The 25,978-nt window shown below is 35.9% G+C and overlaps 1 protein-coding gene across 19 annotated transcripts in view; it reads right to left on the bottom strand.

Moving 5' to 3' along the window:
* Positions 1-25,978, bottom strand: part of LOC115216989 (plasma membrane calcium-transporting ATPase 2) — a 330,524-nt gene that overhangs the window by 17,844 nt on the left and 286,702 nt on the right. For all 19 annotated transcript variants that reach the window (XM_036507543.1, XM_036507544.1, XM_036507526.1 and 16 more), the window contains 7 exons: positions 25,316-25,498; positions 21,157-21,351; positions 17,214-17,405; positions 12,119-12,332; positions 10,312-10,529; positions 8,226-8,333; positions 5,737-5,922 (listed from right to left, as the gene is read on the bottom strand). In XM_036507543.1, the coding sequence (XP_036363436.1) occupies positions 5,737-5,922; positions 8,226-8,333; positions 10,312-10,529; positions 12,119-12,332; positions 17,214-17,405; positions 21,157-21,351; positions 25,316-25,498 (1,296 nt within the window). The remainder of the gene's footprint in view (positions 1-5,736; positions 5,923-8,225; positions 8,334-10,311; positions 10,530-12,118; positions 12,333-17,213; positions 17,406-21,156; positions 21,352-25,315; positions 25,499-25,978) is intronic.

The raw sequence follows: 25,978 nt of genomic DNA, 5'->3' as shown, positions 1-25,978 counted from the left end.
TATATAAGGCACTCACCATAAAATATTCAACATTTATGCAAATATTTAATAACTGTATTACAACATGGTATAACTTGTGTGTTTGCAATATATATATATATATACATACAAACATACATATATCATACATACATATATATATATATATATATTATATATAATATATATATATATATATATATTAAAATACCATATTAATTTTGGTATATCTAAATTTTGCCATCTTTGCAAGACTGTAAATAAAGATCTTTTATAAGATGGTAAAATTTAAATATATCTAAAGATGAAAGAACAAAGAAAACAAATATTCAAAATATAAAATTAATGCTGAAATCTCAAATATTTATTAAGTCATCCTATAAATAAAGATTTGAAGACAGGTAAAAAATATATATGCTTCTGTTTAATCTTAAATATTCTCAAGATGTAAATGTGAGAGGAAATATCTTATGGCATTCGTAAACATTGGCTGTAGCCGAGGTAGTTGGTTTGCATTGTATAATCCACTTCTTAACATGGCAGCACCAGAAAATAAAAAAAACATAAGGAGCATATGTTTTATGGATTCAAGCAAGAGAAAATTGTGCTGCCAAAAATGTTTATGGCCAAGATATTCAGCATATCAGAAAATGTTCAAGTTGGTTTCAGTTGTTTAAGGGTTGACAAATATAGTTTGAGAGATGAGGCAGCCACAGGAAGCCCCCTTTTAGTTGTATGAAACATTGTCTTCCTTTAGCTGTACTGGAAAAGGTTTTCCACTCAAATAATAAAAAAAAAAAAGTTAATCCAGAATATCATTTAAATGTCTTCTATTTATCTGCAACAGGTTGTTAAAATCAAAACATATCTACATCAGGGTTGTGGATGTCTCATGAAACATTGGTGAATAAACTATATCTGTATGACCCTTCAACTTCTAAATTACAATTCTGGGATGGTCTAGTGACTACCTTAATGAGAAAATACTGTTTTTCTTTCTGATTTTTCAGTGAGAGGGAAGGTAGTGTCCATGACCCTTTACATGACTTCTGAGACAGATGAGAAGGAGCAAGGTGTTGTTAAATTAAAAACCTGGTCTGAATGCTTGCGACAAATTTGATTCCACTAAAAGCACACATAATACCAGGTGGAGATGTTAAACTGGATGATTGGTTAAAACTACCACAAAGGTAGATCATAGCTGGATTTGAACTCAGAATGCAATGAGCTAAAACAAATACTTCAGGGCATCTGCTTCAACATTTTTATAGTTTTTTGTGGGAGGGGACTAGTCAATTACATCGACCCCAGCATTCAACTGGTACTTATTTTATCAACCCCGAAAAGATGAAAGGCAAAGTCAGCCTTGGTGGAATTTGAACTCAGAATGCGAAGATGGACAAAATGTTGCTAAGCATTTCATCCGGTGAGCTAACGATTCTGCCAGCTCACCACCTTACTCATTGATGATAATGTATTAGATAAAAGATGTCAACTCATATACGAGCGTTGTAGGATGACCTCATGAAATGTAACTATTTTCATTGAATTTAATGTTGGAAAACAAAAGAAGTATGTTCCACTCTTATGTTTCTTCTTTAGCAGCCACAGAAATACTCAAATGATTTGATTAGCACCAAAAAGGACATGAAAAAAATTATTCTTTGTCATTAAAATTACCAAAACAATCTGTAATTGACAGGTGTTTTGTAAGCTTTCGTTGTGGAGATAAAACCCTTCTATGAATAAAACCTAATACAGGCCAGTATTCAGGAGTGATATTTATCAACTGTTTAACATTTGAAGTACATATTGAAATTATTCATCCTTGGGACACATAACTCTACTTGTGAAGACCTGTTGAGGCAAGTGAAAATCAAATCAAATCAAAATCGATGAACATCAATGGAATTTGTTTTTTGTGGTACCCAGTGCCGGTGGCACATAGAAAACCCATCCAAACGTGTCTGTAGCCAGTACTGCATCGACTGGCCTCCGGCTGTGATGAAATTATTCATCCTTGGGACACATAACTCTACTTGTGAAGACCTGTTGAGGCAAGTGAAAATCAAATCAAATCAAAATCGATGAACATCAATGGAATTTGTATTTTTGTGGTACCAGTGCCGGTGGCACATAAGAAAACCATCCAAACGTGGCTGTAGCCAGTACTGCATCGACTGGCCTCCGTGCTGTGGGCATGTAACAAACACCATCCGAGCGTGGCCATTCGCCAGCCTCGTCCGGCACCTGTGTCGGTGGCACAAAAAAACACCATCCGAAAGTGGCCGTTCGCCAGCCTCGTCTGGCACCTGTGTCGGTGGCACATAAAAAGTACCCACTACACTCACGGAGTGGTCGGCGTTAGGAAGGGCATTCAGCTGTAGAAACTCTGCCAGATCTGACTGGCCTGGTGCTGCCTTCGGGCTTCCCAGACCCCAGTTGAACCGTCCAACCCATGCTAGCATGGAAAGCGGACGTTAAACGATGATGATGATGATCATCATCATCATTTAACATCTGCTTTCCATGCTGGTATGTGTTGGATGATTTGACAGGAGCTGGCTAGGCAAAAAACTGCATTAGGCTTCAGTATCTGTTTTGGTATAGTTTTTACAGCTGGATACCCTTCCTAACATCAATCATCATGCAAAATGGACTGATTGGTTTTTATGTGGAACCATCACAGGCAAGGTCAGTTTTGGCATGGATTTTACACCAGAGTGTCCTTCCAAGTGTCAACCACTTTACAGTTTGGACTGGATGCTTTTTACATGGTATCAGCATGGTAGGGTCAGCAAGTAATTTGCAAGACAAAGATCCCTATAGAAGTGAGGGGCATTGGAGGAGGTCATCTTGTGCTAGGTGATGAAAGGTTAGTGTGTGACAGAGACAGTAACAGATGTCTTGCTGCGGAGATGATACATGGTTATCTGGTCAGACAGAGAGAAAATAAAGACAGAAACAGGTGTGCTGCTGTAGAGGAGATATACGGTTACCCAGTCAAATGGATTGAACAAGAGAGAGAGATAGATAGATAGATAAAATGAAAGTGCAAGAGAGAGATGGTGGTGGAGTGGCAGGGCATATTCCAAGGAATGGGGATCAGAATATAAATGGAATGGTAACGTAGAGCAAGAGAGAGATAGATGGTGGCAAAGTGTCAGGGCATACCCTTAAGGTACAGAGGTCAGAATATAAATGGTAGGGTATTGCCAAAGGTGCATGAGTAGGGACTAGAGACTTCACACAAATGCAAAGAGTGTGTGTATGTGTATGTGGGAGTGGAGTATGCAGTAACTGGTGAAACCTGTGTATATAGAGGGGGATAATAGGATAGCGATGATACTGTGAGCAGGGTAGTGAAGACAGGATTGGGAAGCTAGAGATAAGCATAGGCATGGTGCACGAAAAGAGGAAATGTGAGGAAAAGAAGAGATGTAGTTTGGTTTGTCAGGATAGGGTGTGTGAAAAATTTTATTGTTACATGTGGGCAGAAAACAACACTTCTAGAACTCAGTTTTGCCAAAGTGGCATTTGTCATCACAAGTATAACTAAAAAGGTTTCATATATGTAAAACATTATTAAAACAAGGAGAAACAACACCTTCAGACAGTTTACTCCAAGTTTGTGTATGAGTATATATGCATATAGCAAGGACTACATTGTTTAGGGTGTCCTTTCCTAATTTAAGATAGTAAGGTAGAATTTGAGGGAAACATGAGTGGCTGCTATTTCCTCATTGGCTTGAAGTAAACTGGTTGTTTCTTTTCCTCCAGAGTGTTGGCCCTCTGGAAATCTGTCCTTGTACATGTTTTTTTTACAGCTATTAATCTGCAACTATTCAAGAGTGGCAGAAAGGTGGGGGCATTAATTGCATCAATCTCACCAGTCTCAGATGGTTTGTGAAGGTCATGGACATAGCTACTTCCTCCAGATGAAACCAAAAATAAAGAAAACTTATATTATTACTATTATAACAATAATCTTCTTTTTTTAAATGCACTTTTTATCAATGAAGTTTACGAGTCTTCAGTAGGCTGTATGGAGTAAAAAGTTATTGCATGCCAAAATATTAACTGAAGTAATATTTACAAAGAAATATTTTGAATCATGCAAGCCAATTTACTATACATATAAGACATAAATAAAGAAGTATAAACAAACTTTACATATGAATTTGTAAACCTAGCATTACTCACGATATATAGAAATCCTGACTAACAATAGAATAAGCGAAAAACAACTCAATCTAAATACCAGGAATTTGGTGTTTTACTTAAGTTCTTTTCCTCAATGATAATTATCATTACTCATTTGGTTTTAATTACTATAGTCCTTAATCCAATATACTAAAAATATCTAAAAAATACAAAACCAAACTGAAAATAGAATTCAGCTCTGTAAACTGAAATTTAGGAATATGAAAGAAAAAAAAGATCAACAAAAAGCAATATGTATGTGATGAAGCAATTCAATAAATAAAATTTGATAGCAAGATATGAGACGATGAAAGTCATAGAATCATAGTTTTCTATCAAATAATGCATTCATGAACATTAAAATAACTTGAAGTAAGTTTGGTATACTATTGAAAATAATTGGTATTAATTTGTATTTAACAGAAGAAATTCTTAGAAGATAACTATTTTGACAATTAGTATCTGAGAGGAGCTGAATGGAAACAGAAATTTGACACATTAATGAAAGAAATGTGAGTAAAATACTTAAAAAATGTAATTTAAGAATTACTGAAAATAAAGGAAAATGAAACCTCTGTTGTCTTCCCTGCTTTCAAGCACATACTTAGGTACAATATAGTAAATGATATTTTATTTTTTAATAAAAAAAAAAAAAATTCGAATATCATGATTGCTGTTATGAACAGCAATTATTTTCAGTTAACCTGGAAGGAAAAAAAATAAAACAGGAAAAAAAAAATATGAACAGCAATTATTTTCAGTTAACCTGGAAGGAAAAAAAAAATAAACAGGAAAAAAAAAACAGCTTACAACACAAATTTAACCATTTGAAATGAGTCTGAGGTTGAAAGGTACAAGTAACTGAGTTAAAATAACGAAACAGAAACATAAAATAGTAAACCTTAATTAAATCAGGAGACAGTATCGTAAAGTATCTGTAGCCAGGAACCGACAAGAAGTTTACTAAATATTGCCAATTCTAATCATAATGAATTTTAATTAAACAGAAAACTGAAGAGAAATAATTCAAATAACTGCTCTTATATCTGCAGGAATTTCTAACTATGTAGAATGGGCACCTATTAGGAAGGAATTGTTCTGAAATTTAAAGAACAGAGTAAAGAAATTTATTATATTCATTGTAAATAATTATCAAAATATATATTTTCCTTCTTAGGTTAAGAGTAAATATTTAAACTAAAATAAAATATATTTAAACTATTTTTTTTTTTAGTTTAAGTGACTAATCCTTGTTTTATAAAATAACTATATAATTAACATAAATACAGTATCTGAGAAAATAACTACATAAACATTTTTCATTTAGTATGAAAAGCAATTGAAAAACTCATTAGTTTAAAAGCTTCAAGAACAGGCAAACTTTATTCACATTGCAAAACTCAATGAAAATTCATGCAATGCAATATCTTTTTTTCCTTCTTTTAACTCTAAAATAATTTACAAGCTTACAAAAATAGAATAAAAATTAAACTTAAATATTTTAAAACTCTATATTAGAGAACAAATTAAAGAAAAAAAAGTAAAATGTTTTACCTGTTGTTGGAGTCTTGTGAGGCCACGTACCCAAAGTATTTGACCTCGCCGACCAACATGGTCATCTGACTCCGGCGATGCATCTAATTTCGCTCCATCTATGGCATCCATATCCAATTGTGCATCAGATGATGTTCCCCATGTACAAAGATGAGGAAGTTTGTGTGTAGGAATAGTGGTGATAATCTAAAAATAAACAGTAATAAATTTGGAATTTAAGAACTTCCCCTTAAAAATTGCATATGATCACTCAAAGACCTTGAATTCAAATCCAGAGATGGCATTTTAATTGTGATTCAATTTATTCTCTCCTGAAATTAAGTACAAACCTCAGATAAATCACCTATGATATGTTGTTTCTATGAAATCAGAGCTAAGCATCAGACATTTGGAATTGTGGAGGTATTATTTGTCATTAGTAACCTTATCTTGAATAAATTCTTCCTTGCAATCATTTTTGAAAACCTCTCTCTTCCACTCTTCATGTATCATACCTACAAGCATTGGTGATCACAGACTGCCATGCCAAATTCAGAAGATTTTTGATTTTTCTTGGGAAAGACACATCAGTTTTTGCCCATTATTTTCTGTCAGTTTATTTAAAATTTACTCTTCTAGTCTCCTACTCTTTTGTGCTTACCCCCGAGGCACAAAGGTTGGTTCACATGAAATCAGGGCACGTCTACACACTGGGTTGGGTAGGGGACTCTGTGACATGCCTTTAGCACACTTCACTGATTTCTGTAGGCCTTAACCATAGGACCATCTTCTGCTATTTGATGCATATCTGGAGCCCTTGACAAGTACTACTAACATGAGCCAGAATGAACCTGAGTATTGTAATGACTAAAGGGTAACTCCATACTCTCCAAAACTTCTAAACTCCCAAGCAGGAGCTTCACCATGGGATGCAGTTAAAGGATCATATTAAAAATTAAGTAAAATCTGCATGCAAGTAATCATTACTAATTTTATAATATCCTTTAAAGGTACAGGCATAGCTGTGTTAAGAAGTTTGCTTCTCAGTTAGCAATTTTAGTCTCACTGTGCATCATCTTGGGCAAGTGTCTTCTACTGTAGCCTCAGACTGACCAATGCTTTGTAAGTCTTGGTAAATGACAACTGCATAAAGTTTGTCACATATATAATTTCTTGTTAACCTTTACATCCATTTTTCCATGCTAGCATGAGTTAGATGAATATATTATTGAAGCATTATAGTACAGCTGGAGACTTTTCCTGTTGCTAATCCTCACTGTATTTGGTGAAGGAACTACAAATGAATGTACAACTTGACATTGTCCCTAAAAATTTTTGTAGAGGAAGCGCGAACCTTGAAGGATGCTGTGGACAATCTTTTGTGATTGACATGAGTAACTGAGGGAAGTTATTGAAGTAAAGCCATACAAAACAACTCAAGAGGTTCTAGAAGAACTAAACATTGGTTATTAAACATTTAGTAGTTCAACATTTGCACCATATTGGAAAATCAAAAGAAATGTTCAACAAATGGGTACCATGAACTGAAGGTAAAAAAAAAAAAATCAGCATTACAGAGTCAACTCTGAGCTGCTTTTGTGCAAGAAAAACAATCCATTTCTTTTATTGTGACATATGACAAAAAAATCTGATTCTCTAAAACAAATGTTACTCTGTGTAGTAGCTAGACAAAGGTGATACACCAAAATACTTTCTCAAACCAAAGCTGCATCAAAAGGAAGTTATGGTCACTAGTGGTCAGCAAGTGGAATCCTTCATCATTATTTCTTGAATCTTAGTGAAAATAACACAGCGGAGAAATATTCTTAATAAATCTATAAAATACACTACTGATTCAGTAGAAATTGAATGCACTTGTCTATGAAACTTTACCTCACCTCTCTTCAACTGACTATAATTTTTTAAAAAGTATTTTGATAACTTCTTGCAAAATCTTTTTAATAACCAAGCAACAACTCAAAATACCTTCAAAGAATACATCAGTTCCAGAACTTTAGAATTCTATGCTACATTGACTTGTTCTTGAGGGCAAAAATGTGTAGATTCATAAGCTTATTTCAATTAGCAAAATTTATTCGCCACTGAAAGATATACTTATTTGAAAATTGATAGTTAAAAACCATAATTATTTTTTTAATACCAACTTTGATAAATAATTATTCATCACTCTCACTTCTCCCAATTTAACCTTCAACATAAATGTTTCATCTCTTTATGATGAAGAATTCTACCAAAAACAGACCTTTTTCTTCCTCTTGGTATAAAATATACACTGTTTGAACTCTGTGTATTACTATTTACCAACAAAAGACTAACAGGTTTTTTTTTCAGATTCTACAAGTTCATAATATATTTATGTTGTGTGTGTGTGTGTAAGCAAGAGAGAGAGAATAATATGAAGTACTAACATTCATTGAATTGCCAAAAACGACTGAAACGAAAAGGAATAATTAGTCATTGATCAAGTAAAATAGAGAAATATATCTTACCTGTCCCCATAAAAGAGCACCAATTCCCAAGAAAAGACACCACAACCACTGCTCTAAACTCAGTCCCTTAGTACTGAATGCAAACCCACCCAATTCAATAATAATAATCTGAAATGATAAAACAGAATGAAGAACTGTGAGGATAGAAATCCAAAGGAATACATTAAAACTCTTCTCAGAGACATTTAACTTCAAATTTAGAAAATTGAAAACTGTTCTGTATAAAAAGTTAATCAATCAAAGAGTGCTTGAATTAAATGTCATTTCAACCCTTTTGATACCAACTTAATTGTGTCCACTCTTGCTTCTGTTCAGCAAACTTGCTGTTTTAAAGAGATCTCAATTGAAACTATTTATCAAAATTTCATGTTAATTTTTGTCCCAAACATCAGGGGAGATATGTTGACAAAAGGGTTAAGGCTACATTAAAATATAATTGTAAAATACCTTGGCATTAACTGGAACTTTGTCATTGTTTACACATTCAGATACCACTACTAAATATTTTTTCCATCAATTATTAACAATGCTATTTAAATATTTTTGTAAGTTTGTCAGCATTAAGTGTTCCTTTGTCTACAATGTATAACATTATTTTTCAAGACACTAATATCAGTTAAGCTATTTTGAGGAAAATATCACTAATATCAGTCAAGCTATTTTGAGAAAAAAATGTCACTGCTTGATATAGAAAATTGTGAAAGCAAGCAGCTGTAGACCTTTCTCTCCAAGAATCTTGATCCATTGTGTTTTAATCTTATCTGGACAAATGAAAAGAATTAAATCTTTAAAACTGCTGTAGCATACTGACGTAAAATCTATTTGTGATTAGGTAAATGCTAATAATGTTTTGGACAACAAGGTATGTCTGTAGATTGAAAATGTCAAGATACAAAAATAAAATTGATTAGACAGAGGACATCATTAACATCAAAAACAAAGGAGATACTTTTGTTAGTTTATAAAAATCTTTACTTCTCATATTGTCTCTGATGATGTTAATATGGATGCTGGAAATATTTAGTCTGTAAACAACTTACTGAGAGAAGCATTCAGCATGATCCAAGACTTCTGCGAAGGAAAATACAAAAAGCTTTGAAAATGACTAGATTCAGAAGACCAGAGAAATACAGTGTCCTTCAATAGATTTTGAAATAGCTATTTTCTGAAGCAATGTAATAGCGCAGTCATGGGCAATCTGCAACTTGTGGGACATTCTGAATAGCATGCCTAGTGAAAAATGACCTTCAATGTTTTTAGTAGTACAGCCCACATGATGATGAGCCATGTTTCATGCAACTCACTTCTCAATAAAAGGTTGCCCATGCCTGTGATAAACGCTATCCTGTAACTTTTTCAATGACCTGCCATGTATTTTGAAGTGGATAGTGGTTTATTTCTCAAGTTGTGCATGACAAAAATGATGTTACTTTTCATGGTGAACTTTGTTTTTAATCTCATCATGTTGATAAAATAGAACATCTTCCACTGGAAAAAACCACCCCAAATGATATATTTGTTATATCTGTACATCTCAGAGTCATGTACTGAGGTTAAAACTCTCCCCTTACAAACTTATACCAATAATCTTGCACCAATATTATAAGTTGTAATTATTAGCAGTGTCACCTGACTAAATACTAAATTCTGCTTATGTGGTGACACATAAAAGCGCCTATGCAGTGTCATGCAAAACACCCATGCAGTGCCATGTAAAAGTGCTAGTGTGATGCTACGTAAAAGCACCCATGTGGTGTCACGCAAAAGCACCCATGTGGTGCCATGTAAAAGCATCCGTGTGGTGCCATATAAAAGCACCTAGAACACTCTGTAAAGTGATGAGCGTCAGGAAGAGCGTCCAACTGTAGAAACCATGCCAAATCAGACTGGAGTGTGGTGCAACACCTCAGCTTGCCAGCTCTGGTCACACTGTCCAACTGTCTCAATTAACTATAATATTTAATTCATAGCAATTGATTCTTAAATAAGACCTCAAAAGTACATTGTTATATCCTGGGTTTGATTAAATATGATAATCCAATGGAAACACCTGAAAGGAAATTAAGTAATGCAATAAGACACGAACCTGTGATATTAATGTTCCTACCCAAATTCCAACAAACACAGGATTTCGTCTAAGGCCTGATAAAATGTTGCGCTGCCCATGAATTTTACGAGAATTTACTTCATTAAATAATGTCATCATGACAAATGTGTTAAAAATGATGGTGAAATGCTGAGAAGGAGGTGCGTGTTTCTCTGCCTCTTCTATTCTGCCACTGTCAATATCCAGAATTTCAGCACCTAAAATAAATCAACAGGTGTCAATTCAGCAATTTATTTAAAACTAAAATATTATATAAAAAATCAAAAGTTTACATAATAAATTTATTTCCGAAATCTGCCCAAATTTATACTTAATAGTCTGTGACAAAGATAGTTTTTTTATCATTAAATCATTCCCTACTAGAGCAGTATCAATCTCTCTTGCCATCACTCCCATTCCTTACAATGATTCCTTACAATGCTGTTTCAGCCTTCTTCCAGTGATAAGGCCTGCAGTCTCCGTTGGTGCTTTTCACAATGATCATATAGTTGAGAAGTTTGTTTCTAAATCCCATAGATTTTATCTCACATGGCAAGTGTTTTCTAAAACAGCCTTTGGTTGACCCAAGACTTTTAAGTGAGAATGGGTAAACAAACTGTGCAGAAGCCTGTTGGAAAGTTTGTAGTTATTCTTAAGTCAGTCACTTGGTTTCATAACATATCTGGCTCTAAGGTGCTTTTAGTAGAGTCCATTATGTTGTAAGTATTGAAACTAGGTCTCTGGTATCAGGAAGACACACATGTCAGGATCTATTCCTTCCCCCCACTCACCAAAAGTTCCCACAGAATGTTTGGTTTTTCTTCTTCTAAGTTATAAAATATAATTTATGTGCAATTAAACAGATATAAATTACATATGCTGTTCGTTGGTGTCTGTATTGTCACTGTTGCACATGAAAGTAGAAGGAATAAGGTTACTCTTGGGAACATAGCAGTAGGAGTCATGCAGGAATAAAGAAGAAAAAGAGTAGTTTTTGGAGCTGTAGGAAGCTGTCATCATATACTACTAGATGCTGATTAGCCTGGCTACAAGGTTTAGAATTTGTGGCACTGATTCTTGTTGATTCTTAGTCATTTGGAAATTTTATGTTGTTTGAAGGATTACAATTTGTAACTTCAGAAGAAATTTTTTAAAAGGGAAGATAAACCTAGTGGCTAATGTAGAAACTATTTTATATATAGAGTGAAATCAAATAAAACTGATAGTCAATTTCAAGTTAACAAACATATTAACAATTACACTCTAAAGGATTCTGTGTTTATAGGAAATCTCATCTCAAAATATAAGAAAAATTAGTCCTCAATATTTACTTATGAAAATGTAAATAATTAGTCTGTTGTATGAAGATAAACTTTATTTTGCTTATTCCCTATTATGATTATTGAAAAAAAATCTATTTCACACACACATATATATATATATTATACTTCACAGATAAAATCCAGAGATTCTCCATATAGAAGGCACTTAGTAGTGCTCAAAAGATTCAACCTTAGATTCTGATGTCTTTACAGGGGTTCATTCCAAAAGATAAAGAAAGGCTATTAGAGGGATCAAGTTGAGCGGATATACAGGCAATAATGTGGATAAACAAATTCAATACATCAAATATATTAGTTTGGGTATGAAATACAAAATATGTATACATGTATAAATACAAAATGAGAGAGAGTGAAAGATGGAGACTTTCAGATGATGAGTTTATAAGTATAAATAAAAAGCTATTTATGTTAATAGGCCCAACTTATATGGAGTATATATATATGTATATTAAAGTGTTACTTACCTCCAAACAGCAGTACAAAAATAACAGTTAATTGATAAATAGCATGACCTATAATATTTTTCATCATTGTTCTAGAAATAAGAGCTTTTGTTCTTCCATATGGTTTTCTTTTCAGCAGCTCTTCAGTTGGGAGCTCTGTTGCAAGAGCAAGGGATGCTAAAGTGTCCATAATTAAGTTGACCCAAAGCATTTGTATGGCTTTCAGGGGACTGTCCTGGAAAAATAAACAAAATGATAAAAATTATTATTTATATGATAAAAATTTAGATTGAATAAAACAAAAGAAATTCCTTGAATGTGTCTCCATCCAGATTGGTAACACATTGTGCTTGAATTTATTGCATTCCCACTGGCATTCAACTGGCCATCTTTATTCTGGAGGTTCCTGCTTGAGCAGAGTAGGGGGTCATTTTTCAAAGGTCATTCATTTGTTCTGTTTGTTTTGTCTAGTTTTCCTTGTTATTTCAGGCATTGTTTTACAACCAGATGCATATATATATATACACACACACATACATATATATACACATAGACATATACATACTTATATATATATATATATATATATGTATATACAAGTATATATATCATCATCATCATATAACGTCCGCTTTCCATACTAGCATGGGTTGGACAGTTTAACCGGGGTCTGGGAAGCCAGGCGGCTGCACCAGGCCCAGTCTGATCTGGCAGTGTTTCTACAGCTGGATGCCCTTCCTAATGCCAACGACTCCGTGAGTGCCACTGGCACATATATATCATCATCATCATCATCATCGTTTAACGTCCGTTCTCCATGCTAGCATGGGTTGGACGGTTCGACCGGGGATCTGGGAAGCCAGAAGGCTGCACCAGGCTCCGGTCTTATCTGGCAATGTTTCTACAGCTGGATGCCCTTCCTAACGCCAACCACTCCGTGAGTGTAGTGGGTGCTTTTTACGTGCCACCTGCACTGGTGCCAGGCGAGGCTGGCATCGGCCACGGTCGGATTGGTGCATTTTACGTGCCACCTGCACGGAAGCCAGTCGAGGCGGCACTGGCTTCGGCCACGATTCGGATGGCGCTTTTTACATGCCACCGACATACACATGCATATAAATATACATCGGGAGGGTGGGGTAAATAATATTGTAAGATAGCGAAATTTTGGAAATCGTCTTCATTTAGTCTCTAGTAGATATGTTGTTATTTTCATTGAAATCGGAGGTATTTGAAATTTCACAACTGGTGTTTGCCTTGCTTGAAGCCCACTAAACGCAATGGAAAGTAAATTTTATGTAGCTCATCGTCTTTCTCGTAAAATTTTACATGAGAACACATAATTTGTTTTTATGTATCTTCTATTCACTTTTGTCCTGTAGATATACAGATACACAGACATTGAGCTTTATTATATAAGATATATATATATATATATATACACACATATACATATATATATATATATATACACACACATATATACACACACATATATACATACATAAATATATATAAATACATATACACATACATAAATATATATAAATACATATACACATACATAAATATATATAAATACATATACATACATAGAAATACATATACATACACAAACATATATAGAAATACATATACATACACATATATACATATATATATACATACATAAATACATATACATATAAATACATATACATATATATATATACATATACATACACATATATATACATATATATAAATACATATACATATACTTATATATAAATACATATACATATACTTATATATAAATGCATATACATACACATATATATAAATACATATACATACACATACATATATACATATAAATACAAATACATACACACATATATATATACATATATATAAATACATATATATAAATACATATACATACACACATATATATATACATATATATATAAATACATAAACATACACACATATATATACATATATATAAATACATATACATGCACATATATATATACATATACAGTCCACTCAGCTGGCAAAAATGAGTAGCGCTGCGATGGACTGGTGTCCCGTCCAGCTGGGGAACACATATGCCATGGAAAATGGGAAACCGGGCCCATGAGCCTGGCTAGGCTTTAAAAGGGCGCATATATTTTTTATTTTATATATATATATACATATAAAAATACATATATATATAATCCCTAAGATTAAGATTAGTGCTACATCATGGGTTAGCAACCATTATCTTGACCTATACCAGGGCTACCTGATGGACAGAAAAACTTCAATGGACATGTTGGACAACATGCAGGGGGCTTCCATGGCATACATGGAGTCTATGGTTTTGGTTCCTGCGTTTTTATTACTGCCAATAAACTGTTCAGTGAACAGGTAAAAGTATGGTAAGCCAAAAAGCTGTCATCCTTGATGGTACAATTGCCTACATGCTTATATACTATTGTAACCCATCATTTTCAGCATGACATGCACTATCACTTTTTCAAATTATTGATATGATTTTACAATTAAAATAAATGTGAAGCTTTAGATAAGATATTTACCAATTGGGTCATATGTCAAAAACTATCATTTTTGATGACATTGGTACTAGCTTCTATGTGTGCGTATGTATGTGTGAGTATATGTGTGTGTGTGTATATATATATATATATATACACACACACACAGGGTTGGCCAAAAGTCACCTGGTGCTTGAGGAGACCTATTGAGTCAAGTACATCATCAGCGATATCAACATCAAATCAAATGGAAATTGTAGTTGTGAGCCCCGTGCCAGTAGCAGGTAAAGAGCACCATCCGAACGTGGCTGATGCCAGTGCCATTGACTGGCTTTTGTGATGGTGGCACATAAAAAGCATCATCCAATTGTGGTTGATGCCAGCCTCTTAGGCCCCTTGTGCCGGTGGCACATAAAAAGCACCCACTACACTCTCAGAGTGGTTGGTGTTGGGAAGAGAATCTAGCTGTAGAAACATTGCCAGATCAGACTGGGGCCTGGTGCAGCTTCCAAACCCCAGTCAAACTGTCCGACCCATGCCAGCATGGAAAACGGACGTTAAATGATGATGATGATGAGGAGGAGGGAACCAGGCTGCTGGAGTTCTGCAATGCAAATGATGTTATGGTTTGCAATACTAACTTCAGGAAAGCTGCAAGTCACCTAGTCACCTACTGTTCTGGCAGACGCACTAGCCAAATTGACTACATCCTCGCCAGAAAAAGGGAAAGATGGCTGCTTATAAATGCCAAAATCTTCCCAGGTGAAGAATGTACTCCACAACACAGACTAGTAGTTAGCGACTTCAGGATCAGGGCTAAATAGATGTCTAGAAGACGACCAGCATGGAGGAGAATGGCCTGGAAGCTTAAAGATCCTGTGAATGAACTGAGATTTAGAGACATATTACTTGAAGCCTTTGACGAAATAGAAGGGGGTATAGCATCACATGATGTGGAAGACAACTGGAGGTATCTACAGGAAAACCTGCTGAAGGCCACTGACCAGATCTGTGGATGGGGCAAAGTCCCCTCTCAATCCAAGGTAACATGGTGGTGGAACAATATTGTTGACAGGGCTATTAGAGAAAAGAGAGAGGCTTGGAAAGACTGGAAGAATGGTGGTAGCAGGGAATTGTATCAGACTGACAGAAGGGAAGCTAGGAGACAGGTTTATTTAGCCAGAGTGAAAGCAGATAAGAAAAACATCTGCCAACGTTATGTCCTATGAGGACCAAAGACCTGAGGTATTTCGTGTTGCAAGAGTGTGTGAGAGAGAATTGTGATGTCGTAGGAGAGAAATGTGTCCGCATGGATGATGGTTCACTTGCATTTAATGAGGCTGCAAGGAGAGAGAAAGTCTGCCAAATAACCCAACAGAGGGACCAGCTATCTGAATTGACAGTATCTTCGTAGATAAAGCAATTAAGGGTATGAAGAGAGGGAAAGCCCCCTGGCCCATCAGGAATCACCACAGAAATGCTCAAAATATCTGGAGGTGTTGGCTATAGCCTAGTCACCTGTATAGTTAACCAGGTGATACATGGAGTCATACCCAATGACTGGTGTAGCAGCACCATAGTCAACTGCTACAAAGGTAAAGGTGATGCTTTAGATACAAATAATTATAGAGGTATCAAGTTCTTGGATCAGATAATGAAGGTCATGGAGAGGGTCAAAGCCCAACTAATTAGGGGGAGAGTCAGTCTAGATGAGAAGCAGTTTGGGTTTATGCCAGGGCAAAGAACTACTGATGCTATATTTCTGGTAAGACAGCCGAAAGAGAAATACCGAACCAAAGATAAACCTCTGTACCTGGCTTTCGTTGACATGGAGAAAGCCTTTGACAGGGTCCTCTGATCCTTTATCTGGTGGTCAATGAGGAAACTAGGGATAGATGAATAGATGAACTAGGGATAGCCCTCCAGGCAATAACAGAGGAATTCAAGGTAAGATGCCCCTGGGAGTTCCTATATGTTGATGATCTTGTTCTAATTGTTGAGTCACTATGAGAACTAGAGGAAAAGTTTCAGGTGTGGAAGCAAGGATTAGAATCGAAGGGCCTTAAGCTCAACCTAGCTAAAACCAAAGTCTTAATAAGTAGGAAGGCAGACAAACCACAAATCCCTTCAGGTAGATAGCTCTTCTCAATCTGTAGAAAAGGTATAGGTAGAAACTCCATAAGATGTACTATGGACACATAAGAGGTGCAGCAATATCAAAGGAATGCTAACTGGGAAGATAGTTTTTGTATGTGGCAAATGCTCAGGTGCTATAAGCTTTCTCCATGTCAAACGCAGGAACCAAAACCATAGACTCCATGTATGCCATGGAAGTCGCTAACTACTAGTCTGTGGCAAATGCTCAGATGCTATAAGCACAGAAAATGTACAGAGAACAGCTTCTGTCATATTCCAGAATGTATATGAATTTTGGTGTCTTTAAAAAAGTATTAATATGTATAACTTGAATTCATAATTTTCATGAGTCCTTACTTTCAAAATACAATAAATTGATATTACTAAGATCTATCACAAATTAGTTAGGGAAAAAATAAATTAAATAAAACTGCGTAGGGTAAAGGAATACTTACATTTATAGTGCAGGCTCCAAAGAAAGCAACTAATACAGCAACTACGTTGACAGTCAGTTGAAATTGTAAGAACTTGGCAATACTGTCATATACGTTACGACCCCACATCACAGCTTTTACAATACTGGTGAAATTATCATCAGTTAAGATGATGTCTGAGGCTTCTTTAGCAACATCAGTTCCAGAAATGCCCTGGAAAGAAGATAAAAAAACAAAACAGAAATAGCCGTGAATAAGAATACATAAAATTTTCTTTCTTTGAAACTAGGATAATTTTACAGAAATATTGATAGTTCTTTCTCTATAAAATTGTTTGAGCTAACATTATCTTCATCATCAATTAATTATGTTTCCAACCAATTCAACAATCTTATAAACAGACATTTTATTCAAAATATTCTTGCTTCTCATACATAGAAATATATAAAGATATGTTATCATATTGAAAAAATGTGCCTGATTTAATAGAAACTGCATGTGTCAATCTGACCTTGGAGACTGCTAACTGTTTTAGAAAAAGATGACGTTAGAATCTGTTACTGGAGTATCCAACCACTATGTCATATGATACCCGACATTTGATCTTGTAGAGGCTCCAACAAGACCCATTTTAAGGTACTGAGTAAAGCACAAAAGGTTAAAAGGCTGTTTCATTTATCTTGTCATCTATTCAACAAGAAAAATCTTCATGGAGTTTGTTTATTTGTTGAAGATGCAGTGTTAATAGCAACAAAGTCATGAGCAGAGTTTCTGCTTATTGAGAAATTGGCATGGCTATCAACTGTGGTTATCTGGAATCAAAAAGCATAGGTGCACCTGCCTTCTTTTCATATTACCTAGGCTGTATTTGACAACTTGACATATTTCTTTAAATATCACCAATAGAATCTGTGGATTTGCTTACAGGTTAGATTAGCAGTTAGTTTGTTTCTTTAATCTGATGCAGTAAGTGAGGTTTGGATTACATATCACAGACAGAAATATTAGTAAACAACATTATCATAATATCGTAAATGTAAGGGAGAGAAATCAGGAAAGCATTGACACCTAAAACAATGCAAGCCATTAGCTTCATGGTCAGATATGGCTGTACGTCATTATTTTCTCATACACAGATGCCAGATTTACAGAATCATTACACTCTCATTAAATATGTTAAACTTTTAACTGACATCTAAATGATCTTGCAACTATGATATGCTACAAAAATTGGTGTTACGCGAGTTATCTTCTCCTGTATGCCTGTCCTGTAATGTTCGTCTGTCTAGCAACTCTCATTCTTCTGTTTTGCAACCCACTTCTCTAGCTATATTTCTCATTCTCACAGATATTTCCCAGCTTCCTTTTGAACACAAACATTCACACTTGTGATTTAGTGTGTGTGTGTGTACGGCGGGCTTCTTCCAGTTTCCGTCTACCAAATCCACTCACAAGACTTTGGTTGGCCCGAGGCTATAGTAGAAAACACTTGCCCAAGGTGCCACGCAGTGGGACTGAACACGGAATCATGTAGTTGGTAAGCAAGCTGCTTACCACACATGTGTGTGTGTGTGTGTGTGTGTGTATATTTACTATATATTTGTGAAACGGGCGGACGTTGTCTCACGAGCATTGTGCATGCAAAAGTGTTAGTAAAATTTGTACACCTATGTTAAGAGTACATGGAAACTTTGAGTTTGTTCAATTGAAAGGCGTGGCCACTAGGGCAAAATTCGTCATCTTTAAAATGTGGCCCGAGTAGACTTGAATGAAATCGGGTTATAATACTAGTATATATATATATATATATATATATTCTTTTATTTGTTTCAGTCATTTGACTGTGGCCATACTGGAGCAGCGCCTTTAGTTGAGCAAATTGACCCCGGGACTTATTCTTTGTAAGCCTAGTACTTATTCTATTGATCACTTTTGCCGAACTGCTAAGTTATGGTGACGTAAACACACCAACATCGGTTGTCAAGCGATGGTGGGGGGAAAACACAGACACACATATATATACACACACACACATATACACACATATATATACACACACACATATACACACACACACACACACACACACATATATATATATATATATGACAGGCTCACAAGACTTTGGTTGGCCCGAGGCTGTAGTAGAAGACACTTGCCCAAGGTGCTACGCAGTGGGACTGAACCCGGAGCCATGTGGTTGGTAAGCAAGCTACATACCACACAGCCACTCCTGCGCCTATATATATGTAATAAGGGTAGACATTAATATTAAATAATACCAATTGAAACCACTGGTCAGCATACGTAAAAAATGTCCAGGGACTGCAAATCATATTTAGATATAAATAAGGGGAGAGACCACTAAGTGGATCCCATATATGCTAAAAATAGATGTCAAACTGTCCTACCATAAAAAATAACACATTTTTCAGGGTAGGACGGCTTGATGTCTATTTTTAGCATACAAGGAATCCACTTGGTGGTTTCTCATTTATATTTAAAGTCAAGAGCTTCTTCTTGGCTTTGGAGTAAGAGAGAAGAGTTAAGCTGGAATCCAGGTGAAGTGACAAGGAGGGAGGGAGAGAGAGAGAGAGAGAGAGAGGGAGACAGTAGGATAGAGATGATGGCAAAGTGCTGGGCATACGCAATGAGACAGGGCATGGGTGGAACACACAGGTTGGAAGCTAGCGAAGAGCAATGATGCAGTGGCACAGGGCCTAGGGGACAGGATTAGGGAGTGGGAGGTAAGCCTAGATATACAACAATGATACTCCAGACCAAAAGGAGCGGCAATCCTAGAATCGCGTGTGATCTTGGGATTGATATGAGCAACGATGCCTTGTTTGACATGCATATCACCAAGATGGTGGCAGTGTGCAGGTGAATGGCTGGCTGGATTCTGAGAACCTTCAGAACAAGGAACCAGGAAACTATGCTGGTCCTATGGAGGACATTTATCCTCAGCCATCTGGACTACTGCTCTCAACTGTAGTCACCTTACAGTGTAGGATTAATAGCAGAACTTGAGGTGGTTCAGCGATGCTACATGAAGAAGATTGCATCAATGGAACAGCTGAACAACTGGGAGAGACTGAGAGGGCTAAGTCTCTACTCCCTGAAGCGAAAACAGGAGAGGTATGCAGTGATATATGTGTGAAAGATACTGGAGGGGCTGGCACCAAACTTTGGACTTGAGAGTTATACCAGACCTTGAATTGGACGTCACTGCACTGTTTCAAAAGTCCCAGCTGTCTCATCTAAGGCAAGGACCATGTACTGCAATTGCTTGGGATTCAAGGGACTGCAGCTATTTAATGCCTTGCCGAAGCATCTTAGGGAGTCGGGGTAGATGTTTTCAAGAAACAACTTGACCTCTTGCTATCCAAAATCTCAGATGAACCAATATCAAGGCAGGAAACTCAAAAGAGGGCAGTGGTATCACACTCCCTCCTTCACCAAAAGCCAGTCACATAGAATCAACCAATTAAAAGGTGATTACATTGACAGTGCCCCAGAATGAACACAGCCTTAGGGCTGAACCATATAAAAGAATATATTTATATATGTAGTGAAGTCTGTCTGGTCATAAAGTGACCAATGGTTTCACATCCAAAAAGAGCTTAACTCCATAGATGTATTGTCAGACTCTAAAGCCTTTACTTTAAATACTTTAGTGTGTGCTTCTTTTTCGGATATATGATTCATTGACAATATGTGTATACATATATCAACAGAAATATATACCTCAATAGAAATATGGAAATTACACTGGTAATGTTGAAGTGAAAACTTATTTAGATGTTATAAGAACTGTCTGGAATTAAGCTGGGGTACTTACCAATGCCCAACAAACTTAAGCAGTATTTGTTTCTTCATACTAATAGTACAAGTTCAACAACATTCACTCAACATTTGATGTAAACTTCAGAAAATATCTTTGAAGAATGTGAAATATTATTACCATAGCAAAACCAACATCAGCTTTTTTCAAAGCTGGTCCATCATTTGTACCATCTCCTGTGACAGCAACTACCTCTCTATTGGCATTAACTCGACTGTCAATGATGCCTTTTACCAAAGTATATTTATCTTGTGGGGAAGATCTTGCCAAGACTCTCAATTGAGGCCATACTTGATCAAACAGTTCCTGCTTAACCTAAAGGATAAAATAAGATTATGATGAAAAGTTTTCAAATAGGAAACAACAATAATCAACACTATTTTCATTATCAAATTCATTGAGGTGATCTTAGGACAGGTTTAGGGTGCTGAATCTGAATATGGCATCAATTTTACCAGATTAGCACCAGTGCTTAACATAATTGAAGACCCTACATTTGAGAATTTATCATTGTTAGCCTTCTGATCCCCCATCATTGGTGAACCGAGTTTTATGCATGATGGAATTTAAAATATTTTAATTTTTTAATAAAACATCAGAACATATTGACATAAAATGCTAAAAGAAATACCACATTGTAACACAAAAAAAATCATGAAAAAAATAAGCAAAATATTTTATGGCATCTTATGCAATAATAGTCTACGCGACAATATGCAGACACACTGGCTAATTAAATACATTAAAATATATCAATCAATCCCTTAAAAAAATCACTATGATTTTTTGTGGGTGTGTGGTTTAGCAGGACATTTATGCTGAAGGGTCCAGCACAAGCCTGCCATTGTGTCTGTCCTATCTGCCTTGATACCTTTCATTTATCACTCTTATATCCTGGTGGAACCTCTCCCTTTGTTCCTCACTGAAATCTTCAAGATTCTCTGGAAAATGCCCAAGTAGTTATTTCAGAAGACTAGAATCTACAATGAGTTTACAAATATGAGGAAGCAAAAAATATTCTCATTCTTCCTTTTAGTTTTTGAATTCTCAAGTCGAGGAACAATCTGTAAATGCAAACATCATCATTGTCCAAACTTTTGGAAAATTGCTTCAGTTGTTCAAGTCTGCTGTAAAGGGGATGACAAATGATGTTTTCTTTTTGAATTAAAGATTCATTAATGATGTTCAGTCCCTACTGCAATTGTCTCCCTTGAAATCCAGGTCACTTTCTGCTAATGAACAGTGGTGGCTTATGGAGAGGTACTGTGAAACTGCAGCACCCGCTATTTCGATATTGTTGATAACATTCAATATGATGAGTCCATTTTTCTTTAATTCTTTCTTTATTATATAATTCCTAAGCTTAATGTCAGTAGTCATCCCCTAGGTTATGGAAAAAAAACAAAAATCTTTGTATAGAACTGTGCACTTCACAATTCCAGCAATGTAGTGTTTGGCTGTTGTGTGCATGCTCACATGTTCGAGATAGGAAACTTCATGCTAGGGACAGAGAGCACTGTTGTTCATGCAATGCCGGTAAAAGGTAGTGTTTCTTTGACTACGCGTGTGTTGTGCTTAAAAATGTGTTTATATTCTTGAATGTGACAAAGTGTAGAATTAGATTATTATCCTGCTTTCAGCATCAGGATTTGAAAAATAGGTCTGATTTCCGCCCCTGATTCTGTGTTTTAGGTGGGATTTTTAAAAACCATAGGTATTCACAGTGGTGTTCAGTGAAAAAATTAAACACACTACTATCAAATGCAAACCGATCAAGTTTAAATATTCTTTTTCTAAAAATTTTCTGAAGCAGCACCCCAACTCATTTTATCTACAAGCGGCCACTGCTCATGAAACAAAGTTTTTTCATATAGCTGTTTTGCTATCCAAACTAGAAATTCACCAACCTTAAGTCAAAGCAAATAGACTAGTGGTACTCATGCAGTGTTTCTCCTAGAGAATTTTGACATTTTTAATTGAATGAGCAACTGATAAAGATGCCTAGCAGTTTTCATTGTGTAATAAAAATACATTTCAATGTTCTGGTGGAGCTGTCTATAAAAGGTTGCCAATCTTGTGGTTGATATTCTGGTAGTCCCATTTAGAGAAGTCCAGGGATGCTATTGTAGTAGAAAATATCTTCATCTTTGCTGAAGTAAGGAAGAAGTACCTCCTCTCTTTTTTGCTAAGCTGTTACTTTCACTTCTGGTTGTAGCAGTTTTCTTTTAGCCTGGATGCTTAGGTTCAGGGACTGCTTTCAAAAACTGAAGTCTCATATCAGGTCGTAAAGTTTTTTTTCTCGGAGAGTTGCTTTAGTGTCAATAAGCATACTGTATATTTATTTTCACCATTACAGGTAGTCAGGTAGTCAAGCATGACCTCAGAGCGTTGGGCCTCACTGAGGCAATGGCAAAGGACCGAGATCTCTGGAGATATGCTGTGACTGCAAAGACCCGGGCTGCTTCCTGCATCAGTTCCGCATAGCCCCTGCCCATTCAAAGTACCTTGGATCCCAGAACGTCCCGCTGTGCTTGAGGAGATCTATTGAGTCATGAACATGAACGTCGAAATAAATATCAATGGAAATAGTAGTTATAATGCCTGTGCCGGTGGCACATAAAAAGCACTATCCGAACGTGGCCGATGCCAGCGCCGCCCCGACTGGCTTCTGTGCCGGTGGCACATAAAAAGCACCATCTGAACGTGGCCGATGCCAGCGCCGCTCCGACTGGCTTCTGTGCCGGAGGCACATAAAAAGCACCATCCGAACGTTGCCAGCGCCGCCTTGGCTGGCTTCCATGCTGCTGGCACGTTAAAAGCTCCAACCGATCGTGGCCGATGCCGGACCCCCGCTGGCACCTGTGCAGGTGGCACGTAAAAAGCACCCACTACACTCGCGGAGTGGTTGGCGTTAGGAAGGGCATCCAGCCGTAGAAACTCTGCCAGATCAGACTGGAGCTTGGAGCAGCCCCTGGCTTCCCAGACCCCGGTCGAACCGTCCAACCCTTGCTATCGCGGAAAACGGACGTTAAACGATGATGATGATGATGATGATTACAATCTATAGTTTACACCAAGCTCTGCATTTTTTCAATATCTGAAAAGGAAGGTCAAGCACTGAGGTAATCAGTGGTATAGGAATTTCTTTGCTATTTGGTACTGGTCACTGTGGAGATTCCAAATTAGGTTAATCCCTTGTTTGTCTTTTATTGTAACAACTGAAGCCTTTCATATTAACAATGCAAAAATAACAATCACTGAAGGGGTTTTGCAGCTTAGGCTACACCATAGGCACTCCAAAGATTTAATCTTTTTCTTTGTCCATTGCTGAAGGGAATATCCCACCCACCATGTTATCAAGTGACAAACTTTGACTCTAAGATATCTCCAGAGTTGCCAAGAGACAATTTCTGATTCTGAGATATCTATTGTATTAAATATAGATTACATGAATATAAATCTATCCTTGAAATACCTATAGAAATACATTACAACTGGAGAAGAATAAAGAATTCTATGAAACTGCTCACCAAAGATATTGTTCTGATTAACCTGAAGAACAATCTAAAGAAGACAAAGCACTGAAGCTTCAAAATATGTACATTAAATTGCAATAAATTGGCTATAATTAATTTTCATACAAGTAGTTTTACCAGAATATGTGTCACGATTAAGAAACTTAGAAAATTTTAAATTTATTTTCTTAAAAAATATTTTAAAAATCCAAACTGGAATTGTAAATTTACATTCAGTAACTTCACTTCATACAAGGGGGTGCTGAAAAGTTCCTGGTTTAAAGGGTATCATAAAAGGCCTAATTGGAAGCTCAACCTTCCGAGTTCTTTTATAGGGCTTAGAAAAACTGAAGGACCACTGTAATAACTGTATGAATCCGAGAAGGGAATAATTTGAATAAAATTATTGACTGATCCTCCTGTATTTTATACAAGTGGGTGCTGAACTTTTCAGTACCTCCTTGTATATATCAACGCCACTGACATAATGACCGCTTTTTCTTAAAGAATCATTGTTTCAGGGGACAAAAGCTAAACTCCTTCAAACATAAGTTGAAACTACAAAAAGCAATTGTGGTCTTCAGATGTCATATTATTTTGTATGCTATAATTTGGTTTGTAGGAAAATAAATGAATATGACTAACTAAAATAATGAAACCTCCAAGCACCATTACCCAAACTCTTAAATATATCAAGTACATATTTAAGCATTGATAAATGAACTTAAAGTTAAAAGAATCAGCTTAAAGAAAACTAGACTAACCTCGCCAGTGGCTGGATCCCTGATTCTATGGTTAAATTCTCTGCCTTCAATCACCAGGAATTCTTCACCAGGGCGAAGAATACCACATTTTGCGGCAATTGACCGTGCTGTGTTAACGTTGTCTCCGGTTACCATTCTTACGGTGATACCAGCCTCTTGACATTTCTTTATGGCACCAGGAACCTAGAAAAATAAAAAAACAAAAGACATCCATCATTCAAGTGGCATTGATTACACTAATCAGCATTAATTTCCTAAAATTATTTAACCATCATGCATAATATTTACATGACTCATCCTAAACTAATATTTCTTGGCACTTATCCTTCTGCAAGCACCCAGTCATTTATTTTATTACATGGAAACATGGTAAATGAAGAATCCAAGACAGTAATTTGGGTACAACTTATTTCTCTGGTATAATATTCAGTTAGAAGAGAAAAATATAAATTAAAATTTTCAAAGATGTTAGATGATGTATTTCATAGAATATTTTGTGTCCACCATCATCATTATTTTATTGTTCACTATTACAGGTCAAACAGAATTTGTTGAGGTAAATTTTCTATGGCTAGATGTTCTTCTTGACACCAGTCCACTGTTTCCAAGTAGGGTAATATTTACCCTTGTCCAGATATGTTTTTCATAGAGAACTGGAAATGA

Source organism: Octopus sinensis, linkage group LG11 (genome assembly GCF_006345805.1).
Source record: "Octopus sinensis linkage group LG11, ASM634580v1, whole genome shotgun sequence".
NCBI lineage: Eukaryota > Metazoa > Mollusca > Cephalopoda > Octopoda > Octopodidae > Octopus > Octopus sinensis.
Note: the sequence above shows the minus strand (reverse complement) of the source record. Positions and strands in the feature narration are given on the sequence as shown.